At 44.0% G+C, this 22,947-nt stretch overlaps 1 protein-coding gene across 1 annotated transcript in view; it reads right to left on the bottom strand.

Annotated features, from left to right (window-relative positions):
* LOC124873844 (inaD-like protein) overlaps nt 1-22,947 on the bottom strand; it is a 120,722-nt gene that overhangs the window by 41,968 nt on the left and 55,807 nt on the right. Inside the window, exons 21-32 of the mRNA XM_047374849.1 lie at nt 19,402-19,665; nt 19,211-19,301; nt 19,071-19,134; nt 17,600-17,680; nt 17,451-17,522; nt 17,050-17,227; nt 16,772-16,882; nt 15,493-15,558; nt 14,243-14,342; nt 12,894-12,898; nt 12,822-12,826; nt 8,113-8,297 (exon numbers count right to left, since the gene is read on the bottom strand). Of these exons, the coding sequence (XP_047230805.1) occupies nt 8,113-8,297; nt 12,822-12,826; nt 12,894-12,898; nt 14,243-14,342; nt 15,493-15,558; nt 16,772-16,882; nt 17,050-17,227; nt 17,451-17,522; nt 17,600-17,680; nt 19,071-19,134; nt 19,211-19,301; nt 19,402-19,665 (1,222 nt within the window). The remainder of the gene's footprint in view (nt 1-8,112; nt 8,298-12,821; nt 12,827-12,893; nt 12,899-14,242; nt 14,343-15,492; nt 15,559-16,771; nt 16,883-17,049; nt 17,228-17,450; nt 17,523-17,599; nt 17,681-19,070; nt 19,135-19,210; nt 19,302-19,401; nt 19,666-22,947) is intronic.

Below are 22,947 nucleotides of genomic sequence, written 5' to 3'. Positions count from 1 at the left end.
ATGCAAGGCATATCACACTGACATCGTTATTATTATCACAGCCAAACATAACTCTAAAAAGATGTGCCCTTTAAATCCAAGTACTCTAATACCTACTGCAGAAGATGGAAAACCACATTCTTATAAAGCAAAAGTTGAAGAAGACACCAAACCCAGACAAGACATTTCTCAAATCCTTATACCAGATTCATGTGTTGTGTTTGTAGATGGCTCAGCATCTAAAGATGAATATGGAAAGAATAGAGTTGGTTATGCTGTAACAACCATCGACAGGATAATAGAAGCTAAATCTCTACCCAATACATGCTCAGCCCAAACAGCAGAATTATATGCTGTAGTAAGAGCATGTGAATTACATGAGGGACAAATACTTACTATATACACAGACAGCCAATACGTTTTCGGATCAGTACATCACCATGCTAAGATTTGGCAAAATAGAGGTTTTAAAACATCATCAGGGACAGAACTAACTCATTTCAACCTATTAAAGAGAAAATATCAGATCTGCTATTTATAGACACAGACGTGCTGAAAGACGCCCAACAGTCAGCACCCAAGACAGAAATAAAGGCCTGGCTAAAGAGAGGAGCACAGAAAAAAGATGACATCTATCAGATAGAAGATAAACCAATCCTCCCAAAAAAGTTATACAACACAGCGGCTACAGTGACACATTGGAAAGACCCACGTGTCAAGGGGGGAATATGTCACATCTGGTAAAGCATTAATGCTACACTATAAATATTTCTGACTATGCAAATCATTTTTGCAGATCATGCATAATTTGTTGCAAACACGGGGGAAGAAATATTGCCTAGTTGTAATAGATGAACCTAGTGACACATTTCTTCCCCACATATGGTATCCCACAGATTATAAGGTCAGATAATGGAACTCATTTTGTAAATAAATTAATAGAACTAAGTTCTAAAGCATTAGGGTTTCAGTTAAAGATTAAGGAAAACAATGGAAGAAACAGGGAGGCCATGGCCCGGAGGCCTATCCCTGGTTAAATTATGGATGAGAATAATCAAACTGGTCTTACTCCATTTGCCACCTACTGTACATCATTGTATAACTCCACCCACTGTGTTCTGAGCCTGAGATCACGTGACACCAAGTTGCTGATGTGAATTTGTATTCTCAAAGAAATGGTACATGGCAGACCGTTTTCTCTGCCCTCTGACATGAATGAAATAGAGAAAGCACAACAGGAACCTTCATTAGCTGAGTGGATGAATAAAATGTTGCAGACAAAAGAAGAACAAATGTCCAGTGGTCTGCCGATAATCTCTGCTCCTATCCCACAGAATGAGGCCTGGAGACCTGGTCCTGATTAAGACACTCCACCAGAAGGATTGGAGCACTCCTTGGTGGAAAGGGCCGTTTCAAATACTCCTGACAACGCCCACAGTTCTGAAAATAGCAGAGAGGCCTTCCTGGATCCATAAAAGCCACTGTAAGCCAGTTTTGCCGTTACAGGAGCCAAACCAACCGACGGGGTAGCAGAGGAAGTCCGGGTTCAAAGATGGCCCAGCGTCTCAAACCGGTGAAGAAAACAGCTGATCTGCGCCCAATTATAAAATGGCTCTCTGTAACTTGTGGACAGGACTGATAAGCCTGAGCTTAATTCTGGTAGCAGGACTCTTTCTCTATCTAAAGCAGGATCCACAGGAGGTGATACCGAACCAGAAGAGATGGACATCAGACGGGACCCATCTCAGAACACTGACGGAAGAACATGACGCACATCCATTCCTACAGAATTTCTGGTATTGTTCATGGTGGCATATGCAACACTGAACCAGGTAGAAATGCACGAAAATGAAGGGGACGATTATGATGACATGTTGTAAATAAATCACATCAAAAGCCTGAGTGTACTCATACATTGTATTTCATAAAATAACCTTACAGCAGAAAATCGAAAGAAGTTGTTGCTTAAGTGAAATGAGAAAAAGTACAATGATGACATAAACAGGGCAGATTTTGAAATTCCTTTATTATGTTTCACTGTTTTCATTAATTAAGTATTATTCTTTTATTTTTATGATTTCAAGTATTATTCTTTTATTTTTATGATTTCAAGTATTATTCTTTTATTTTTATGATTTCAAGTATCATTCTTTTATTTTTATGATTTCAAGTATCATTATTTTATTTTTATGATTTCAAGTATCATTATTTTATTTTTATGATTTCAAGTATTAATCAACATTTAACTTTTAATGGTCGCCGAGGGCGGCGGGGCCGTATGAGTATTTCCCACAAAATATAATCTGTTTACCGTCCGTGGGTTTTCGCTCATACAAAGTATTTTTCTTACTCGTTTTTATATTAAATGTTTTTACTTGTGATAAAAGGAGGGACTGTTGGATGGGTGTGAGGACTTGTTATCACTCATGTAAAAACTTTGTGTTGCAAGGCACCTGCACTATGCCTTCCTCCCTGTGTGTGTGAGATCATTGTTATCTCTGTGTGAACCAGCCTCCTTTCCGTCTCACACACATACACCCTGTCTGAACTGTCTGTTGAACTGTGTATATAAATAAAGAGATAGGGTGTCAAAACTTTGTAGTTTCACTGCAAAGTGGGCTACCCTTGTCACAAGTAACTATGACTGTATCGTTCTTACCTCTGAGTTGACTAAATAATACCTAACATTGGGGTCTTGTTCACAAGTGAATGAAAAAAGGAGCGGGAGATCAATAGACGGATCGGTGCTGCATCAGCAGTGATGCGGGTGATGTACCGGTCTGTTGTGGTGAAGAGAGCCAAGTCAAAAAGCGAATCTCTCGATTTACTGGTCGATCTATGTTCCTCATCTATGGTCATGAGCTTTGAGTCATGACCAAAACAACGAGATCACGGATACAAGCGGCCGAAATGAGTTTCCTCTGCAGGGTGTCTGGGTTCTCCCTTGGAGATAGGGTGAGAAGCTCGGTCATCCTAGAGGGACTCAGAGTAGAGCCGCTGCTTCTCCTCGTTGAGAGAACCTAGTGGAGGTGGCTCGGGCATCTGGTTAGGATGCCTCCTGGACGCCTCCCTGGTGAGGTGTTCTGGGCACGTCCCACCGGGAGGAGGCCCAGGGGAAGACTCAGGACACGCTGGAGGGAACATGTTTCTCGGCTGGCCTGGGAACACCTTGAGATTCCCCCGGACGAGCTGGCCCAAGTGGCTGGGGAGAGGGACGTTTGGGCCTCCCTGCTTAGGCTGCTGCCCCCGCGACCCGACCCCGGATAAGCGGAAGATGATGGATGGATGTACATTTAAAAGCAAAGTGTACTGGAGTCAAATTCCTTGTTTGTCTGAACAAACTTGGCAATAAAGCTGGTTCTGATTCTGAAATTCCAGGGTTAATTGTGGAGTACCACAGGGTTCAGTACTTGGGCCAATTCTCTTTACTATATATATATGCTTCCAATAGGTCAAATTATCAGGCAGCATAGGATAAATTTTCACTGTTACGCTGATGATACTCAGCTTTACTTATCCATAAATCCTAACTGCTTAGTCAATCACTTAACCTGGATGGCATTAAATTGACCTCTGATAATAAAGTAAAAAACCTTGGTGTTAACTTTGACTAGGACATGTCATTTAAATCCCATATTAAACAGGTTTCTAGGATTTCCTTCTTTCACCTCCAGAACATTGCCAAAATTAGAAATATCGTGTCCAGGAGTGACGCTGAAAAACTAGTCCATGCATTTGTTACTTCAAGGCTGGACTATTGTAATTCTTTACTATCAGGATGTCCACAAAATGCAGTTAAAAGCCTTCAGCTGATTCAAAATGCTGCAGCAAGAGTTCTGATGAAAATAATGACCACTTTCACTCTCTCTGCCTACGTCTATCCTTTTATGTACTAGTAATATTAATGATAATGACATATGGGGTAAGAACGCTGTCAAAAACAATGTGTCTGTAAAGACGGAAATGTGTGCATATTAGTCAATAGTTGTGCATAAGTAAAATCTAAGAGGTTTTGTATATTTTCTCTATAAGAATACAAAATAAAATGTTACAGCTTCAAGAAATTACAAACACAAAGTTCAACTTTACAGTTGTGGTTTATTCTTTATGAATACAATATGCTATACCAAGTCACGTGATGTACAAGTGCTGTAGATTCGTATTCTCATAGAAAATAAATCGTATTCACAAACTGTTATAGCATATTGTATTCATAAAGAATAAACCACAACTGTAAACTTGAACTTTGTGTTTGTTATTTCTTGAAGCTGTAACATTTTATTTTGTATTCTTGTAGTGAAAATATACAATACCTCTTTTAGATTTTACTTATGCACAACTATTGACTAATATGCACACATTTCCGTCTTTACAGACACGTTGTTTTTGACAGCGTTCTTACCCCATACTGACGGAGGCGGTTGAATGTCTGTCCTTGCTAAATGAACTGAGCTTAAGCTCTTGATGAAGCAGCAGCATCTTGGGTCTGATGATGTTTCTGCTTCATGACTTTCATCAGGAAGAAGCAAAGACTGAAACAGTGCAGAGCATCCCCCCCTCACTGAGTCTGGATCAGTGCTGCAGAGGCTCCTGAGGGTCACTTCAATGCAACAGCAGCACAGCCAGCCACACACACACACACTGAGGAGGTGACATTAATCTGCTGAAGGGGCCCTTTCAGCACAAAGACTGGAGGCTGCAGAGCCTCTGTGGAGGACAGTGGAGTCAACGTGTGGATAAAATATGCTGGAAAATCCACCAGGAGTGGATTTGTTCTGGATTTAAAACAAACTGTGACTCAGTTCAATCTCCTGTTCCACAAACATGAAGAAGGGCCCCACATGAACAGAACTGAGGAACGGGGCCAGGAAGAATCTTAAAGTCTTTAGTCAGATCTAAAGATTCTCAATCCAAGAGGTTCTATGGGGTACTGAGAGATGGTGGAACAGAACCTGAAGTGGTTCTAGAAGACAATCATACTCTCAGACAGAAACAGCCACCACAGGGCATCAGTGGAGGCATCAGGACTAGAAGAGAGAGTCAGACAGTTACTGAGTGAAGGTCAGCATACCCAGAGGATCCCTCAGAGAAACATCAGACAGCCCTGATGGAGTCTGACATGGGTCACATTGTGGTGTCATGGAACCTGTCAAAATAAGGTGAGATCTTTCCATGTAATCCATGCAACATATTGTAACTGTTCACAATTAACTCCATAACAGTTACAATAAATATCCTTAGATCTTTGTGTATAAAATGGGCAATGATGATTGGAGCCCACAGTGAAAGCAGTGAAGAGTGAAACAAGCATGATCACATGCTGGAGCTGAGAGACTGGAGGGGCCCGTAGAGAAGCACATAATATCTGCCACTTGTTATCTGCCTTATCAGTAATAGAAATATAAACAAGAAGTATTCAGTGAATGAAATGATGAATGATGGTTTAATATTCCTTTACATGTATTAAATGAAATCAGTTGTCTATGATTAACAAGTTAAAAGATGTATGATGGAGAGGTGGTTAACATTCTCAGCCAGCTAAATATATGAAGGAAATATAACATTAATTATCTGTAAAACATGAATAAAAGGAATGAAGTGATGGTATTACAACAGTGTTCTTAAGGAAAGATGTTGTAGAATGAAATGAAGTTTAGAACTGAACAGACTAGGGAAAAGTACTGGATGAGGAGGAGGAGTGACGTGAGCCAGCTACATGCTGATAACAACGGGAAGATGCGATTACAGACCAGCATGGCAATGTTAGAGCGTCTCCAAGGCTGGGAAGCAGTACCATGATTGACGTGTTGGGCGAAACCTAGGAGGCCCAATGAGGGCATAAACCGGGGCAGGCAAGAAGCACTATAAAAGCAGCAATGAGAGCAGAAACCAGGGTTGTTTCCTCGCAGAAGACCAGTGAACAAGTTCAGACGGAGAAAAGAAGCTTGGATGAAAAAGGAACAGAGACACAGCCCAACTGCTCGACTGTCTTGACAAAGAGGATCAACCCATAAGCCCGGAAAGGACTGTGCCTCAAAATTAAGAATCTGATCTCATCTAAAGCCTTTTTATCCAGACAACAGAAGTGAACTTGATCGGTGAACAGCTGATTGCTCTACGGTTCAGATTTTGGGAAATCCTGAATCAAATTCATTTATGTCTCCGGGTTTCCTTCAACTCTTCAGCCTCTAGAAACTACTGTCTTCTGAGACATATAACAACAAAGATCCTGTTTAACCATCAAAGTCTGGAGCATCAGTTCCTGCCCCTTAAAGGAAGAAAACTGAAGATTAAGTCGTATTCCCTTCAAGAAACCACTCGTTGTTACCAGAAGAAACATCTCCATCAGGTGCATGGATGAGCCTCCGTCTTCAAAGCTTCTCCAAACTCATTAGTTTCAGCATCAGGGAAAGACAGGTTGAGTTGATTCATTCATTTCTATTATTGTAATTATTACGTGTTGCCGAATTTAATCTGTTACTGACCCCTGCTAAAGCATTACTAATTAAAGAAAGCATATAAAATTCTAGTTAAATCATGGACATTCAGTTATTTGAGTCACTGTATTGTTGGTTTTTCATTGGTGGTAAAAAGTCTTGTTGCCTGGTTCTAAGATATTTTAGGAGGTTTTTATAGGTTGCCTTAATCAAGTTTGTTAAAACAGCACCATTGGGGCTCGTGCTGAACTACTAAAATTAACCTAGCCCATATACCAAGAACCAGTTGTAAATTAGGGAATGAGCAGCCGTGAACAAAAGTGACTGTCGAAGGAGTGGATGACTGCGATAGGCTACTCAGTCGCCCAGACCTCCAGTTGAAGAAGGGCGAGACTTTTGGATGAAGGATGTCAGAGGCTAGGCGAATCATTTCCCGATACCATCTTAAACAGAACTTTCAGTGAACCTGCTTAGTAAGACCTTTCAGGTTTAGGGAAGTCTGGACCCGTTAGATGGAGAGCTGGTTTGAGCAATCCTTTTAGACATAGGGAAGTAGGAGGGAGGGGTTAGCTCATCGGACAACGAAAAACCACTCCCAAAGCCACCAGTGCTGCCCCCTAGTGGATGTTCTAGTCTGATCATTTCCACCTCCATCACTGGTCTGCATATTGACCAAACTTTGGACTAGTCTGATGTTTCCATCTGGATGCTGAACTGTTTCATTCAGCTGGTTTACGTAGTCACCGGCCACTTTATTAGGTACACCCATTCCGTTGCTTGTTAACACCAACAGTCAATCACATGGCAGCGATTGAGTTATTCATTGAGGCGTTCTGAAGACCACCTATTGAAGTTCAGAGAGAGCATCAGGGTGGGAAGAAAGGGGGTTTAAGTAACCTTGTATGTGGGCTGATTTTGGGGCTGAGTATTTCAGAACCAGCTGACCTCCAGGGTTAATCAAGTCTATAGAGAATGGTATTAACGAAACATCCAGTGAGGAGCAGCTGTGGAAGAAAGTGGGCCGACTGGTTCCAGAGGTTAGAAAGGAAACAGATAAAAATCAACCACTGGTTCCAACCAAGGTCTGTAGAACAACATCTCTGAAAATTCGACATGTGAAGCCTTGAAGCAGATGTTCTAAAGCAGCAGAAGTTTCTGGTGCCACTCCTGCCAGATAAGAACGGCAAACTGAGGCTATAAGTCACACAGACTTACCAGCCTTTGATTTCACAAGGAGTCAGAACCACGAAGAATTAAGTAGGTTCTGAAGGGAAAATGGGTCCCACCTACTAGGGGTACCTAAAAGGTGTGTATGGTGGTTGCAGGTCATGCTACTTCAAAGTTACTTTGGGTCAGTCAGAATCTTTAACGTCAGCCTGTAGCTAGGATCGGATCATGGGCTTCTGAACACCTATTGTTGACAGTATTTAAATCCTTAGCATGATGCATCAGCTTGTCCCGACTCCTCCTCCACCTGCAGTGACTCAGTGTTGTTATCTGAAGTTATTCAGGCGCCCAGCAGCAGCAGCGCCGGCAGAACCCACCAAGTCCTGCTGAGCTGATCAGCAGCAGCTTCTCAGCACAGTTCAACGAACACGGACAGAACCTGCTGCTGCAGGAAAGATGACCTCTCACACAGACATGTCTTCGGCACAGAAAACGCCAGAACACACACACACAGAGAAAGCTCACTAACCCTGCTGCAGCATCGTCCATGCTCCAGTCCCCACACTCCGACATAAATCAACGGGAGCGTGTGTGGATGTGTGTGGATGTGTGTGAGGAGCTAAACAAACGTTTCGTTTCAGTGTCGGGTCAGCTGCAACGCGCAGATTTCCAGGAAGCGATCCGTTAGTGTGAGTTAGCCAGACTGCTGTGATCCTGAGGAGGCAGAGAGCAGCTCTGCATCACCACCACCCCCTCCACACACACACATCAGGACCTATTTTCCTCCAAGTCTCCGCCTCTTTTCCTCCAAGTCTCTGCCTGTTAAACACAAACTGCAGCTCTTCATCCGTCCAATAAAAATATCTACACTGATTCCTTGTTGATCAAATGTTCCCCATCAGTCAGAACCCAGGAGAACATCTGGCTCTGAGGAAAACTGGAACAAACCCGTTTGAGGCTCCAGCTTCCATGCAGAAAAAGACAGAATGTCCCATCCCTTCTCAGCAGATGTTCCTGAATCTACCTGAGGAGAAGCTACAGAGGTTTCATGTTGTCCCGGTCCTCCATGCAACATGGAGGAGGCGTGTCAACCAACACAGCCCTACAAAGTCCAGAATCTTCAGCATCTCCGGATGAATCTCGTCCATTTTGCTGCACACCACCATATGGGATCAGGAGCAGCAGAAGCTCCTCTCTCGTCTGAGGACGGAGGCAACAGCCTGGCGTTTCGCTGTTCAGCTGAAGGAGGCTTGACTGGTTAAACTGGTTTCCATCTAGAGACAGACTGGAAGCAACATCGCCTCAGCTCCAACCAGTCTCTCCAAATAGGAAACATTTTCCACAACAATCAGTCCAGCATCCTCTCCAGCATCTTAGCTGATGTTTGAATACAGCCAGAACCTCTGATGCTTCAGTTAGCTGGGCTAGAACTAGTGATTCTGATGGAAACTCCAACAGTCGTTCAGTTTGTCTGACTTCAGCCGATCCGAAGACCCGATCAATGAAACCCACGGATCCCTCAGGTGATACTTCAACCTGCTCCATCTGTCTCTCTGCAGACTTCCAGCAGCCTCAGACCCACAGTAACGGAACCACGGAGCATGCTCAATAGGAACCGCTCTGACCTTGTTACAGAAACACGAGACAGAGCTGCTTCCTCAGTCCAAATGGGACCAGTCAGATCTAAAAGCAGTCAGGAGCTGGTTCCACATCTCAAAACCAGAAACAGAAGAAAATCCAAACTATTTTCCCTGAACTTCTAAAGAATTGGCTGTGGTTCCGAGTACCCTGAGAAGCTTCTGACTTCATGCATTTTTTGCTGAACGTTGCAACAGAACTCAGAGATTCTGTGGGTTTCAGACAGCACATCTCTCAGAGGTTCTGCAGTCTGAGCTTTGTGACCAATGCTGCTTTCTATATTTGTTCAGTTCTGGTGCCATGGCGTCTTGTCAGTGCAAGCCGCTGTGATGACCCAGCTTCTCCACAGACTCAATCAGAACCCGTCTGGTTTAATTAACTCTGGATCTCTGTGAACACAGACAGAACCTGATATTTAAATGTTTAATCCTCACAGGTTTAGACTGACATATGGTTCTGGTCCACCATCTGGTGCAGGCACAACCAACACCACAGCTCCCACCACAACCAACTAAAAGTTGGTCGGAATCAGAACCTCTCTTACAGAACCAGCACTCTGAGCTACACCAGCTCTTGTCTTTTAGTACCACAGATTCAGCATCCTGTTACCCGCTGGAAGGTCCAAACCCTGCAGCCGTGGAGATGTTCTGACCCAACTGAGCCAGGTCCTCAACACCTTCACCTGCTACCTGGCTTCTCAAAAGTATTCACACCCCTGGAGCTCCTCCTCCTGTCCTGCTGCTGCAGTGGATGAAACCTGAAATATGTTCAGAGGTTCTGGTCCCACAGGTTTTCTTTGTCCGACCTCTCCATCTGACCTTTGACCTTCTGGCTGCACTTATGTTCAATGTCTGCATAGATTAGAAATTCAAGCGCTGTGATTGGTGGAATGTGAAGATGACAGCAGGAAGTGCTTGTTTCTAATTGCAGAAGAACCTCTGAGGAACCTGAAACCTCTGGTGGACCTCGCTCTGAGGGGCCGGGACTGTTCACTCGTCAGGAAGGCAGTGGGGTGCATTGAGGTTAATTCCAGGGGCCACAGCTTTCAGAGTGATTTTCCTTCCACTTCCCAGTTATATACTTCTTAGAGCTGGCCTGTCAGACCCAGTAAAACACAGGTTCTGCTGAAAGGACGGCTGTGGTTGGAACGGGACAACTGTAGGAACACTGTGGCAAGGTTCTGCAGGGACAGGTTGAGTCTACAGAATCAGAACCATGCAGAGACTGCTAAACTCAGACATGGTCCCAGACTGAGTCATGTGAAGCTTCATCCACAGTGGAACTGGAATCCCATCTCACTGAAGAGACCAAAACTTCATCGGTGATCTCAGGACCTTCAATCCTGTGGCTGCAGAAAGCATATTGGGTCAGCGGATGGTCCATGAAGCAGAACGCTGCTGCAGGTCCACTGTCCTGTCTCCAACATCCAGAGACATTGAAGCAGATCTTCCAGGATTATTAAGGACTGGTCCAACCTGGAAGGTTTAGAAGCTTCATGTTTCAGTTCTCAGGCTTCAACATCTGAGTAGATCAATGTTCTGCAGAACTTCACCAACAACTGTATCAACCAGGTTATCATCAGATTCTTCCAGACTCACTGCTGTCTCCAATCCAAAGCTTTATGTTCTGATTCTGTTTGACTTTCCGTCCAGTCTCTGAAAAATGGATCAGGACACATCTCACTGTGACATATAAAGTCTCCTAGACACTTGAGAGCAAAGGTCCAGACCTCAACCCGATGCGGCCAGAGCACAGCGGTGAGTGAGACCCCTTCATGGATCAGAACCACATAACAAACCAGAACCACATTAATCATCAATATAAACTCCCCTCAGTTTAGATGAGTTTGGATAAATTTTGTATTTTAGCAGGATGTTGAAAATCACAACAGGTTGTCCAGAACCCCTCAGTACCTGGTTCATAGGGGGTGACCTCTGCCAAAGTAAGGTGCTCCCTCCAACACCTGAAAATAACCGCAGGACCGGGTTCCCATTGCCCCCAAACCCAAACACAGTCTTCTAGAACTGAAACAATGATTCTGTTCACTTTGTCCACAGAAAGCTGTTTAATCTCTTCAATCAGCACCGTCTGGTTTTAATACTGATGTTTAAGAAACCTACAGAGCTGTGTAAAAGTATGTACACCCCTACAGATTTCTTCTGTTTTTGTCCCTCTTTAATGTTTCAGATCCAACTAATTTTAAATTTGATAAAGATAACCTGAGCAAACACAGAAGCTGTTGATGGTGATGACTTTATTCCTTAAGATGAAAAGCTCCAAACCAACCTGCCATCTGGGAAAAAGTAAGTACTCCCCTTGTTAAATCACAAATTAACTCTGATTAAACTAGATTTTTAAAAATCTGATAATTTAACAAGCCAAACACAGGCTTGATTATTAGCCAACCTGCAGATATAATACATCATTTTAACAGAACCTCTCTGGAGGCGGACAGATCTCAGAAAGCAACACATCATCTAAAAAACTTCAAAAACAGAAGAAAGACCATCTCTAACATCCATCAGTCTGGAAGGGGTTGCTGATCCATTCTTCAGGCTTTGGGTCTCCAGAGAACATCATCCACACATGGAGAAAACGTGGAGAACATTCCCAGGAGAGGCTGACCTACCAAAATTACTCCAGAATCATCCAGGAGGTTCCCAGAACAACATCTAAAGCTCTGCAGGCCTCACTGCCTCAGTTAAGGTCAGAGGTCATGGTTCAACAGGATATGGCAGAGTTCCAAGGCCAGAACCACTGCTGATCCAAAGCTGATGAGATAAAAGTGGACCTTTTTGGAAGGAGTGTGATGATGGGTCTGATGCTCTGAAACTTTGTTATACAATTATTTTATATTCGTTTCTGTCTGATGAAAGGAAAGGAGGGAGTCGCTATGGCAACCAAGGACTCGATTTTAACCAGGTTTCCTTCACACTGGATCAGAGGCCCGTTAAACTGAGTCGGACTTTTCTGTTTGTGGAAATCTAAATGAATCCAAAGACACTTTAATTAATTTTAGCCTGAACTTCATTTATTGACAAAAACAAGCGTTTAGATTCAATCCCAGTTATTAATCCAATAATAAAAGTTGATTTCAGCTCCGACTGATCAGAGACTGAAGCAGGTTTCAAACTAAAACTCATTCTGTTTTGAATGTTTTATTATATTTCAAATACTTGAAGTTTTGACTGATTTATTTCTGCATTAAAAGAACAGAGTGGAATGAAGTTTGTTGGTACAGTAGACCCAGGAAGAAGGAAGTTCTCCAGATGAAATCAGAATATGTGTCAGAGGGGAGAAAAAACAGTTGAAATAAATCCCAGCAAGAAGCATCAGATTCCTGCTGAAAAACACCAGTTCCCAGTAAAACCAGCAGCAAGTTATCTCCGCGCATGAAAACAACCAGAAAACACAAAAGCAGCCCAACAGCCCCGTCCGCCCGGTTCGGACGCCCAAACCAAAACCAAGCGCACCCAGACCAGAGCAGGCAGAGACAGCGAGGAAAAGACTCGGAGAGACTCGACAAGAACAATTAAGAAACGTCGTCTCGGAGAGCCGAACGAGGTCTATGGACAGGACGGAGGGACTGCTGATTCATACGAGTCCTGAAAGACACAAACACACAGATTAATGTTCATACGAGTCCCGAAAGACACGGATTAATGTTCATACGAGTCCTGAAGGAGCAGAAACAGATTAACAGAACAAGACATACTCTGAGAGGCAACGAGACACTAATATTCTTTAAAATATAATAAAATGTCAATGAAATTTAAAACAAACTGTCATAATATGTAAAATGCATGCACTTAATCCAAAATAATCAAAGAAAAATGTTTTAATGATCTGAGATAAATCAAGAGCAATTCCAGGAAGCTGCACCTGCAGTGGAGATCCTGAACCTGACCTCTACTAAGATGTAGCAGCAGGTCTGAAGATATGTTCACACCTTGTGTTCAAACATGGTGTTCCTTATGGAGCTCCCATGCCTAGCAGAGACATCCAGTACCAAAACATCACTGGTGGGCCCACATGCAGGGGGCTTTCTGCAGCTTTATTAAAATGGGCCGGACCGAGACCCAAGAGCAAAGGCTCGACCACCAGGCATTCGCCAGCCAGCCCCCCTGAGGACTGCCACCGATAGGGGCTCCAAGTCCCTGATGTAGGCGGGGTTTTTTTTGGTCCACCAATCATCACGGTCTTCAAATCACTGTTAGTCGGACCCCTCCTCTGAGGCTAATTTGCCATGGGAGACCTAACGGGGTCAGGGCCCCGGCAAACAGGGGTACTAAAACCCTCCACCTTTATAAGGTGCTGATTCTACGGAAAGTAATAAACTGATATAATCTGGGGTAATTTGAGATAATCTGAGGTAAACCACCATTTAAAATAAACAAAGTCAAAGTGGAACTGAGATTCATGAAGATCATTTAAGAATAAATGAAAAACAAAAAGTCTAAATAACTGAGATAACCAGAGGAAAAGTTAACTAATGTAAGATATTCTGGATCAGGATAGTTCAGGATGAACCAGGTCCATTTGAGAGATGAACAGCAACCCAGGCAGATTATCCACAACATGCTCCTTACAAACAGGAACTCTAAAACCTCTGAGAAATAACGTGAGATCATCTGACAAACAGATGAAATTCTACCGACAGATCCCGGTCCAGCAGGATGAGAACCGGAGACATTCGGACCGAGACATTTAAAGACTGATGGAGATGTGACTGAGATGGAAACCAGGTCCTGATGCAGACCCTCTGGACAGAGCCCTGATCCAACTCTGAACCAGAACTAGGTCTTTACAGAGTCCCAACAGAACCAACATTTACAGACTACCAGAACCTAAACCATCTGTCAGGAACCAGAACACCAAGTCTGACCCGGCATGTTCTGTGTGCGCCGATCAGATATCCAACTGAGGAGGATTCTTCTCTGTGTAAACTTAAAGTACTAGTCCTACAGAACCAGACCCTCAGTAACACAGAACCTGACCCCTGTTCCAGTTGTGTTTCTCACCTTTGACCTGCAGCAGGTGAGCAGTCAGCTCCTGCTCTGATTGGCTGGGAGGGCTGTAGGGTGGGGGCAGTCTGAGGGGGGCCATGGCTGCTTCAGGTATCTGTAGGGGGGTAGTTGGATTTTATTGGTCAGGAGGTCCACTTGAACACCATACAGGAAGTAAGATACAGAATAAACACAGAGTTCTGGTTTTAACTCCTGGTCCAGCCTCCTGTTTTCCTTCTGCAGTCACATTAGGTGTTCTGGATCAGCCGTTCTCCAAGCTTTCTGAAGGTTTATCATGGTTCTATCTTTGGACTTAGGCTTCTCTTCCACTGAGGTTCTGTTGCCTGAGCACACTGCAAAAGGCAGCTGTGGAAGGTCAAACATGCAGAAACGAAGCGTGGTTCAGAACCCTGTGGATTAGTGATCAGAGTTCTGCTCTTAGGGTGTTGGATCTGATTGGATAAAGAGTCATTGTAGAGCAATGATCTCGGAAAAACCCAGTTGACCCGATGAACTGTCGGATTTCACAGCACCGATGGAGTAAAATGGGCCAACAGAAGTTAAGCAGTGGTTACAGATTCTGACCCGGCTGAAAAAAGTACAAGTTTTTGAATAGTTGGGAGTTATATAATTTATTCCACTAGGTGGCACTTTTCATCCGTTTCTTCAGGTTGGGAGCTTTCTGGAAACTAAAGTTCTTTATTTTGGTGGAAATACAAACATCTGGACATGTTGCTTCAGCTGCCAGATGTTCTACACCAGCAGCTGAAGCAGTGTTTGCTTCTCAGAGCCGTTAAAATGTGGCCACCTCCTCCAGGCTTTAGCTGACTCTGGGTTGGAGGTTCCTCCATGCTGGTTCTCAGCAGAAATACTCAGCTCCTGTTAGAGAAGATAAACGCTTGCATCGGAAACAAAGCTCCTGAAGGTCAGTTACAGCACCACTGTTTCCACATCTGTGGAAGACTGCAAGGTTCTCCAGGTTTTCCAAGGTCTTTCAGGTTTTTGGATCATGTTTTATTCTAAAGCCTCTGACGAACTGTGTTAATATGCAGAACCGGTGTTCCCATCAGGGTAACCAGTCCAGCAGGTCAGCTGGTTTTCAACCAATCAGATCAATAATCAGCTGTCTGTGAAGCTCTGGCCCATCTGCTGGGCAGAGAACAATCCACCTGTGCTGCTAAACTCAGATATGACTGTGAGTTCAGACAGTGCTGCCCCCTGCTGGCCTCTCTGTGGGTGTGTCTCTATGAGGCTGTGGGCCTTACCGGAGGTTCGGTCTCGGTCCGCTTGGCTTTGTGTTTGGTGTAGCTGGAAGCTGTTAATGACGTTGGCTGCAACACATAAACACACACAGAACCGGATCAGATAAAGTGTCATCGATGCCACAGAACTCTCTTTGTTTCTCTCTGATTCATCAGAAACAGAACCAGAACCGTGAGATTGTAACTTATCAGAACAGCATAACACATTTTACTGCTTCGCTCTGATTTCCCATATTAACCTGAACCACAATCCCCTCTGATTGTTCCATCAGCTGGTTCTAAGCTGACATTGGCTGGGCTTGGTCCAATCGCCATGCTGCAGAACCCAGCTGTACAGGACAGACCATTCTGTTGTGACGTTTGACTTCAGCTGCTATTTTAGTTGTGTTATAAAGTTTCAGTGATCCAGTAACTGTGGTGGAAACAGACCAGAATTTCTCATTTTAACTCATAATAGCAGCATAATAACTAAAATCGCTGTTATTAGCATTAGCATGACATGGTTGGTAGTAGTGGGCTTGCTTTAGCTTCAGCATGCTAATGTTATCATGCTAACAGCATTGATCCAAAACACAATTTATTCCCAATTTTCACATTTTCCAGATTCAAATTTCCAGATTTCCACCCTGGAATATTTGTAAAATATTCCAAACATTTCCAAAATAGAAAATAATAACCTTTAACCTGCTTTGACCGTAGTCCAGTGATATGATCAGAAGGTTCCACCATGATGAAACTAGCTTCTGGTTTTCACAGTGTGGAAAAGGCAAATTTCAGAGCTTTTTGGCATCTGGACCAACTTGGACCAGCTCAGTTTCAAAATTCAGAACTTTTGGACTTGTCACACAAAGACTGGTGTGTTTGAGTTTAAATGTAGATGCATAGTTTGGGAACGTTGTCTTTTAGTCAGTTCATAAATGCTTTGCTCTGTTTCAACCAGACCCAGTATAAGATAAACAATCCATTTTTAACTGAATTTAAAGTTAAAAATCGGTCCAAAAAAGTACTGAAATAAAAATCACAATGCTGATGGGTAAATTATTTAAAATGTTATCAGAGATAAAGCATGTCATTCAAACACAGATCAGTGTCATTTATTTATCAACCATTATTATTTTATAATAATCTAGCCACAAAAACAAAGGATTTTCCTTCTATTTGGATCAGTTTCTGACCCTAAAACAAACCGAAGCTAAACATGAATGTTTGTCCGAACGGACGGATCAAACAAGGAGGTTTTCCTGAGAAACCAACAGGTTGGATGTTCAGTGGGAGCCGTTACCCGCGGCGTCGCAGACAGGCTCTGCACAATGAAGACGACCGGACTCGGAGCAGATTTGATGGCGCTGACCGCCTCGTTGTGACTGGCTGCTCGCAGGTCGACACCTGACACCTGATAGTTAACACACACACACAAACAGTTTACAATCCATCTAAGGTTCTGTCAGCAGACTGATCTCATCCCAGCTGATGAAACATCAAATACTAACAGGAACACCACTGAATAAGCAGCACCAGGTTCCAGCTCTGTGAAGATCCAGGAACTAGATGGAGACCTACCTCCAGGATCTTGTCTCCAGTCTTCAGACAGTGAGTTTTGGCAGCAGGGCTGTTAGGCAGAACCTGTTTGATGAAGATTCCCTTCAGTTCCTCTCCATTCTTCAGACGCTTGATGACGTGTCGACCTCCAACAATGCTCAGACCCAGAGACTGGCCGTCCTCAGGCCACACCTCCACCCTGTATAGGTCGGGGACACATTGAAACATGAAGAAACCCATGTCTCCTAAAACGGATCTATCCTGATCATCACAAAGAGGTCCTGATCCTGGAGCTAAACTCTGAAGAAAACCTCTGAAAGACCTTCAGAAGTCCAGGGAGTTTGCTCCTGTCCACTTAAACAAGTAACAGAAAAAATGTAGAACCTGGATCGAGAGGTTCTGATCAGTGTGTTCCTCTGTACCTGCGGGGGGGTCCCCAGTGACTGTAGCCGGGGGTCTCCTCTCCCTCCCCCTCTTCTCTCTCAGGCAGATCACTGTGAAAACAAACTCAGGTGATAATTGGGTGAAGCTACCTATAGACCTGGAATCAGCCAATCAGCATGTGTCATACCTGCAGCCTCCTCTTCCTGGTAGAAAGGCTCCTCCCTGGCTCTGCCTTTTTCTCCTCCCAGTGTTGACCACCCTGACAGACCTGCACAGAAGAGAAACCCATCATGTTCTGGTTTTTACTGGGAGTATTTCCTAACCAAACAGCAACTGGGTTTAACCGGTTTGTGGATCAGAACTGGTCTATTACCAGCTCTGCCTGCTGGAATAAAACTGGAACTTGTTCTTTTTTTTCTGTGTCACATTAAACCAGAAATGTACCAAAAATGACTCGCAGGCTGTTGTCTAGAAACTGTTGGTTGGTTTGACCTGCAGGGGGAGACAGAGGCCAGAAAATCAGCCGGGGAAGAGTTTAACCGGATCTGTGAGTGGTTCTGTCCATGAAATAAATCCAGACTCTGGTTCTCCTCTTGGTTTGTTGGATTTTTAACCCTGACTGCAGGGTTTAGACCCGGTTTAGTTCAACTTGTTAAGGAACATTAACCTGGTGGAACCATTTTTATCTCCGATGCTTTAAGACTTTTATGACTCAGGTTCTTAAAAAGGAACAGAGAGGAAGTCCAGATAAATTCATTAAATTTTCAGCTTCCAAACTGAATTTAATTGTATTTTTACTTTAATAAATTCCCCCTGATCTCTTCAGTTTATGCACAGATGTTAATATGATGCTAATAAAAACATAACATCTGATAATCCGGTGACCAGATAATGATAATCTGATGATTCTCTGATCCTGATGAGGATCTAAATGAATCTAAACATAATGTGATGCTAATTGATAGGTGGCTGTATGACATCTGCTGGTAATCTGAAACCAGACGAGGCAGCATTTAGTTTCTCTGGTCCACGGATCTGAAAACCTGTTGGTTCTTTTAAATCAGGACTGACAACATGACTGTTTACTGCAGCTGTTGATGGGAGAACCTGACTGAACATCCCTTTTATTTTAGGACTTCGTTACTTTCTCGGCCTTCATCGCGATGTCCTGTAAACAACTTTGGGTTGCCTGGATGGTGCTGTACGCATAAAAGTTCTGATGCAAACCTGATGATGATTGGACAATAACCCGGGTCTAAGTTGATGATGAGACCTGATGAAATAAACAAGCAGGATGGTGGAACATCATGTGGGTATTCTGTCTTATTACTGCTGTTTTTAAAACACAGACTGAAACCCATCTGAACCTGTGGATCAGTAACCGGACTGAGTCCTACAGCTTCAGCAGCTTCCTGTTGGTGTCATGATGTGATGCGGTGAACTGAAGATGGTACCTGGAATAAGCTGGTGCTGTAGATATTAACTGTGCAGGAGATGCTCCCTGTCTTCTACTGGACAGATCTGGGAATGTCTGGCACTTTTATTTCCATGTTAAATTACCAGAACCAACTGTTTGGTTCTGGGTTTTAATGGTTCTGATGTGTTGGATGTATTTAGGAAAATGCTCTGTGTGATGGACAGATGAAGGAGGTACTGACTCGGTGTCGGTGTCCGTCAAAGTGAGGTCCGAGTCGGCTTCGCTATCTCTGGCATCTGGAAGGCCTGTGGACACAGCAACGTGTTTCAGAGCGCCACCTGCAGGTCAAGCTTAGATTTTAAAATTAGACACTTGTCTCACCCAGGATCAGTTTCCCAACAGATGAGATGCTCTCGTGGTCTGACTTCTGCAGCTCCTCGTCTTCCTGGGACCCACGTCTCCACGTCTGGAGCTGGAAACATCCAATCAGCCACAAGATTTACAGAAAGCTTCCTCAGGTTGAAAACATCTCAGAAGATCGTGAACCATCAGGTACAAACAACTGAACGCACCTCATCGGAACCTCCTACTCTCCCAGCAGAGGACAGCTTCCACTCCTCCCAGGATGGAGGAGGCTTCCTGTGGAGGGAGCTACTCCTGTCCTCATCCTTCTCCTCTTCATCTACAGCCATCTCCATGCCGTCCTCTACAGGCAGGAGGTCAGAGGTCAGAGAAGAGGTGTAGCGAGGCAGACCTCCATCCAGGATCAGCTCTGGCTCCTCCTCCTCCTCTCTCTGAGAGAAATCCTCTGGAAGCACGGAGCCATCACTGAAATCCTGAAATAATCCGACAGGAATGTGTTTAAAGTTCCTGAGAGGCAGGGAAAGCCAGCAGCAAACATCCAATCCGGGCCTCGGTTGTCTGATGGATCAGAATCACATGATTTCTTTCATGAAGGGAACAAATCTCTCCAAACCAACCAGCCACCATGTGAAAAGGTTTTTACACCCCTAGTTAAAACATCACTTCACTGTGATTAAACACATTTTTGGTTCAATTTCTCCAGCTGCACCCTGATCTCCAGACCTGGAGAATCAGGAAACCATTTAAACAGAACCTGTTCGACAGCATGAAGTAGGCTGACAAGATAAACAGATGAGAAAGTCTCTGACATCAATCAGTCTGGAAAGAGTTACAAAGCAATTTCTGAGGCTTTGGGTCTCCAGAGAACCACTTTGAGAACCATCATCCACACATGGAGAGAAGATGGAACAGTGGAGAACCTTCCCAGGAGAGGCTGGTCTACCAAAATTACTCCAGGAGGTCATCAACGACTCATCCCAGAGGTCACAGAAGAACCCAGAACAACATCTAAAGCTCTGCAGGCCTCACTGGCTCAGTTAAGGTCAGAGGTCATGATTCCGTGACAAGAAAGACAAACTGGGCAAAGATGGACTCTATGGGAGAGGTCCAAGGCCAGAACCACTGCTGATCCAAAAGCTACAGAACAGCCCTTCTCACATTTACCAATAAACATCTTCAAGATCCTGAAGAAAAATGATTTTGTGGACCAATTAGACAAAAGCAGACCTTTTTGGAAGGTGTTGGTTCCGTTACACGTGAAGTAAAACTAACATAGTATTTCAGAACCAGAACATCATAGCTACAGTCATACAAGGTGGTGGTAGTGTGATGGTCTGGGTCTGCAGTGCTGCTTCAGGACCTGGACAACTTGCTATACTTGATGGAACCATGAATTCTGCTCTCTAGCAGAAAATCCTGCAGGTGAAGGTCCAAACATTGGTTTGGGACCTGAAGCTCGAGCTCACTTGGGTTCTGCAGGACCACAATGATCCAAAGCTCAGCAACATGTCCACTTCTGTATGGCTAAATAAATAAATCAATATTTTATTTTTGGAGTGGCCCAGTCATCGCTGGACTTTGAGATTTTGGGACATGACCTAAACAGGCCGTTCATGCAGGAGAACCTTCCAATGAGGCTGAATTAAAGCAATTCTGCAAAGCAGAGCGGGTCCAGATTCCTCCACAGTGATGTTAAAGACTCAGTACCAGTTATTAGGTTTAGGGGGTAATTACTTTTTCACAGCTCTGTATGAGACTTTCAGAGGTTTGTGTTGGACGTGTTCTTCCTGTTCTGACTCATTGGAGCTGGACCTCCAACCTGTCCAGCTGCAGACTGTCGGTAGGATGAGGAAACGTCCAACTCAAAAACGTTTTACTCAATGAAAGCATAAATGATTGTTTTTCAGCTGACTGAACGTAAGGATTTAGAAACTTCAGCTGAACTTCTCACAGACCATAAAACTTTGAACATTAGCTTTGATCTTTGTGCACATAAAGGTTTCCTCCAACTCCCCAAAGAGCCTTCCTCAGCACATACTGAGGGGATATCCTGCTCTTTACATTACCATGCAGACATTAGCGCGCACAGGGAAATATTAATGACAACACTTAGGCTAATTTCCACAGATCGAGCCTCGTCTTCAAGGACTCTGCTGCTTGGCTTTTAATTTGGGCCCGGGAAGCCGGCCCATCCCGGTGCTGTAATGGAAGTGAGGAGCAGACGGCGGCTGCAGCACACAGCTCATAACGCTAACAGCACGCTGTGCAGACTGATGATTGTTGGCCGTGACTGCCTGGCCTCATATTCTGAAGATTTAAAGACGCTGCCGTTTAATATCCCTCCCATTAGACGATGAGGACGGCAGAGATGATGACGAGCTGTCCTGGAACCGGCCCGTTCTCGCTTTACAGCATGCAGGGAATAAAACGGGAGGGGCCTGGCGCTGAGGTGTTTCAGTGGTTCCTGCAGAGGTCGGGTTGGCTAGAACTGTCTGATTCAAAAAGGTCTGGGTCCGGACTATTCATCAGAACAACTGAGACTTTTTAAAGAACCAAGCAGCAGCTCCATTCACGCCATCAGATAAAAAACCCGTAAACTCAGATCCGAACCCAACAGCTGAATTTCAATATTGGTGAACTTTTCTGATCCAAAACAATTTTACTTGAGCCAGGTGTTGGTGCTCCACTGGACTGCAGAACTTAACAAGATGTTATTAAAACTGGACCTTTCTGGTTGGAGAATGTTCTGAAACATTCAGGAGAATTTATTTAGTGCTTTGAGGAGTTTTCTACTCAATGCTCATTATCTCCAGCAGTCATTGACAGAGAGGTGGAGTCCACCTGGGCAACCATCATGCATGAACATTCACTTCTAAGGGTTTAGAGACCAGATAAGCTAACAGCCTGCAGAGAACATGCAAACTCCATGCAGAAAGACTCCAGGCCGGGACGTCTGGAGAGTTTCTGAACGTATCTTGTTGGGCTGTGGAAAAGGCTGTTAGCACAGTTAGCATCACTAACTTTAACTGCAGTCTGTATTTTTTAGACTGACTGGGAGACAGAGGTCGAAGGCCCAAGAATAAAACACCTAAAAATCCAGTTGACCTTCCTGTGGTCTGTCGGAGCTGCTTGTTGCTCCTCCGCTGTTAGACTCAGAGTGTCTCCTGAGTTAATGTTCCTGCAACAATCACACCTAACGACAAAAACACATAAATGTCACAGGAGGTCATGCTGAGCTGCAGACTGCTCTCTGACCGCAGCCGTCTGTGACAGGAAGCCTTTAACATTTAACCTTTAAATCACAGAAACAACAGCTTATTAGCTAAATATGCAATTCTTCTTTTCTGAAAGTTCACACTTAAAATTAACCAGCAGGGGAACCATGGATTCTGGACCAAAGCGACAGCTGCTGCCGTCAGGACCACATCTTCTCCAGGGACGGATGGAAAACCACATTCCAAAGGCCAGGCTGAGTAGGAGGAGGGCACAGCTCCTCTACCCACCAGGAAATATTGGTGACCCTGTACTGTTGGACCTTTTTCTAGGAAGAATGCGACCAACAACCCCTGCAACTGGTCCTGGACCAGAACAAGAGATGGTTATCAAGTGAGAAAACTGTAATAAAATGACTTTTCATGCCTAAAAAGTTTGTTTCTGGATCAGAGACGATGAACGGATGAATAAACTGGACCAATGACAGCAGTCCACTCAATCAGAACTTCAGCTGTTTTGACAGCATTAATAAGAACCCTGTA

The sequence above is a fragment of the Girardinichthys multiradiatus genome, chromosome 9, assembly GCF_021462225.1.
Source record: "Girardinichthys multiradiatus isolate DD_20200921_A chromosome 9, DD_fGirMul_XY1, whole genome shotgun sequence".
In the NCBI taxonomy this organism is placed as follows: domain Eukaryota; kingdom Metazoa; phylum Chordata; class Actinopteri; order Cyprinodontiformes; family Goodeidae; genus Girardinichthys; species Girardinichthys multiradiatus.
Note: the sequence above shows the minus strand (reverse complement) of the source record. Positions and strands in the feature narration are given on the sequence as shown.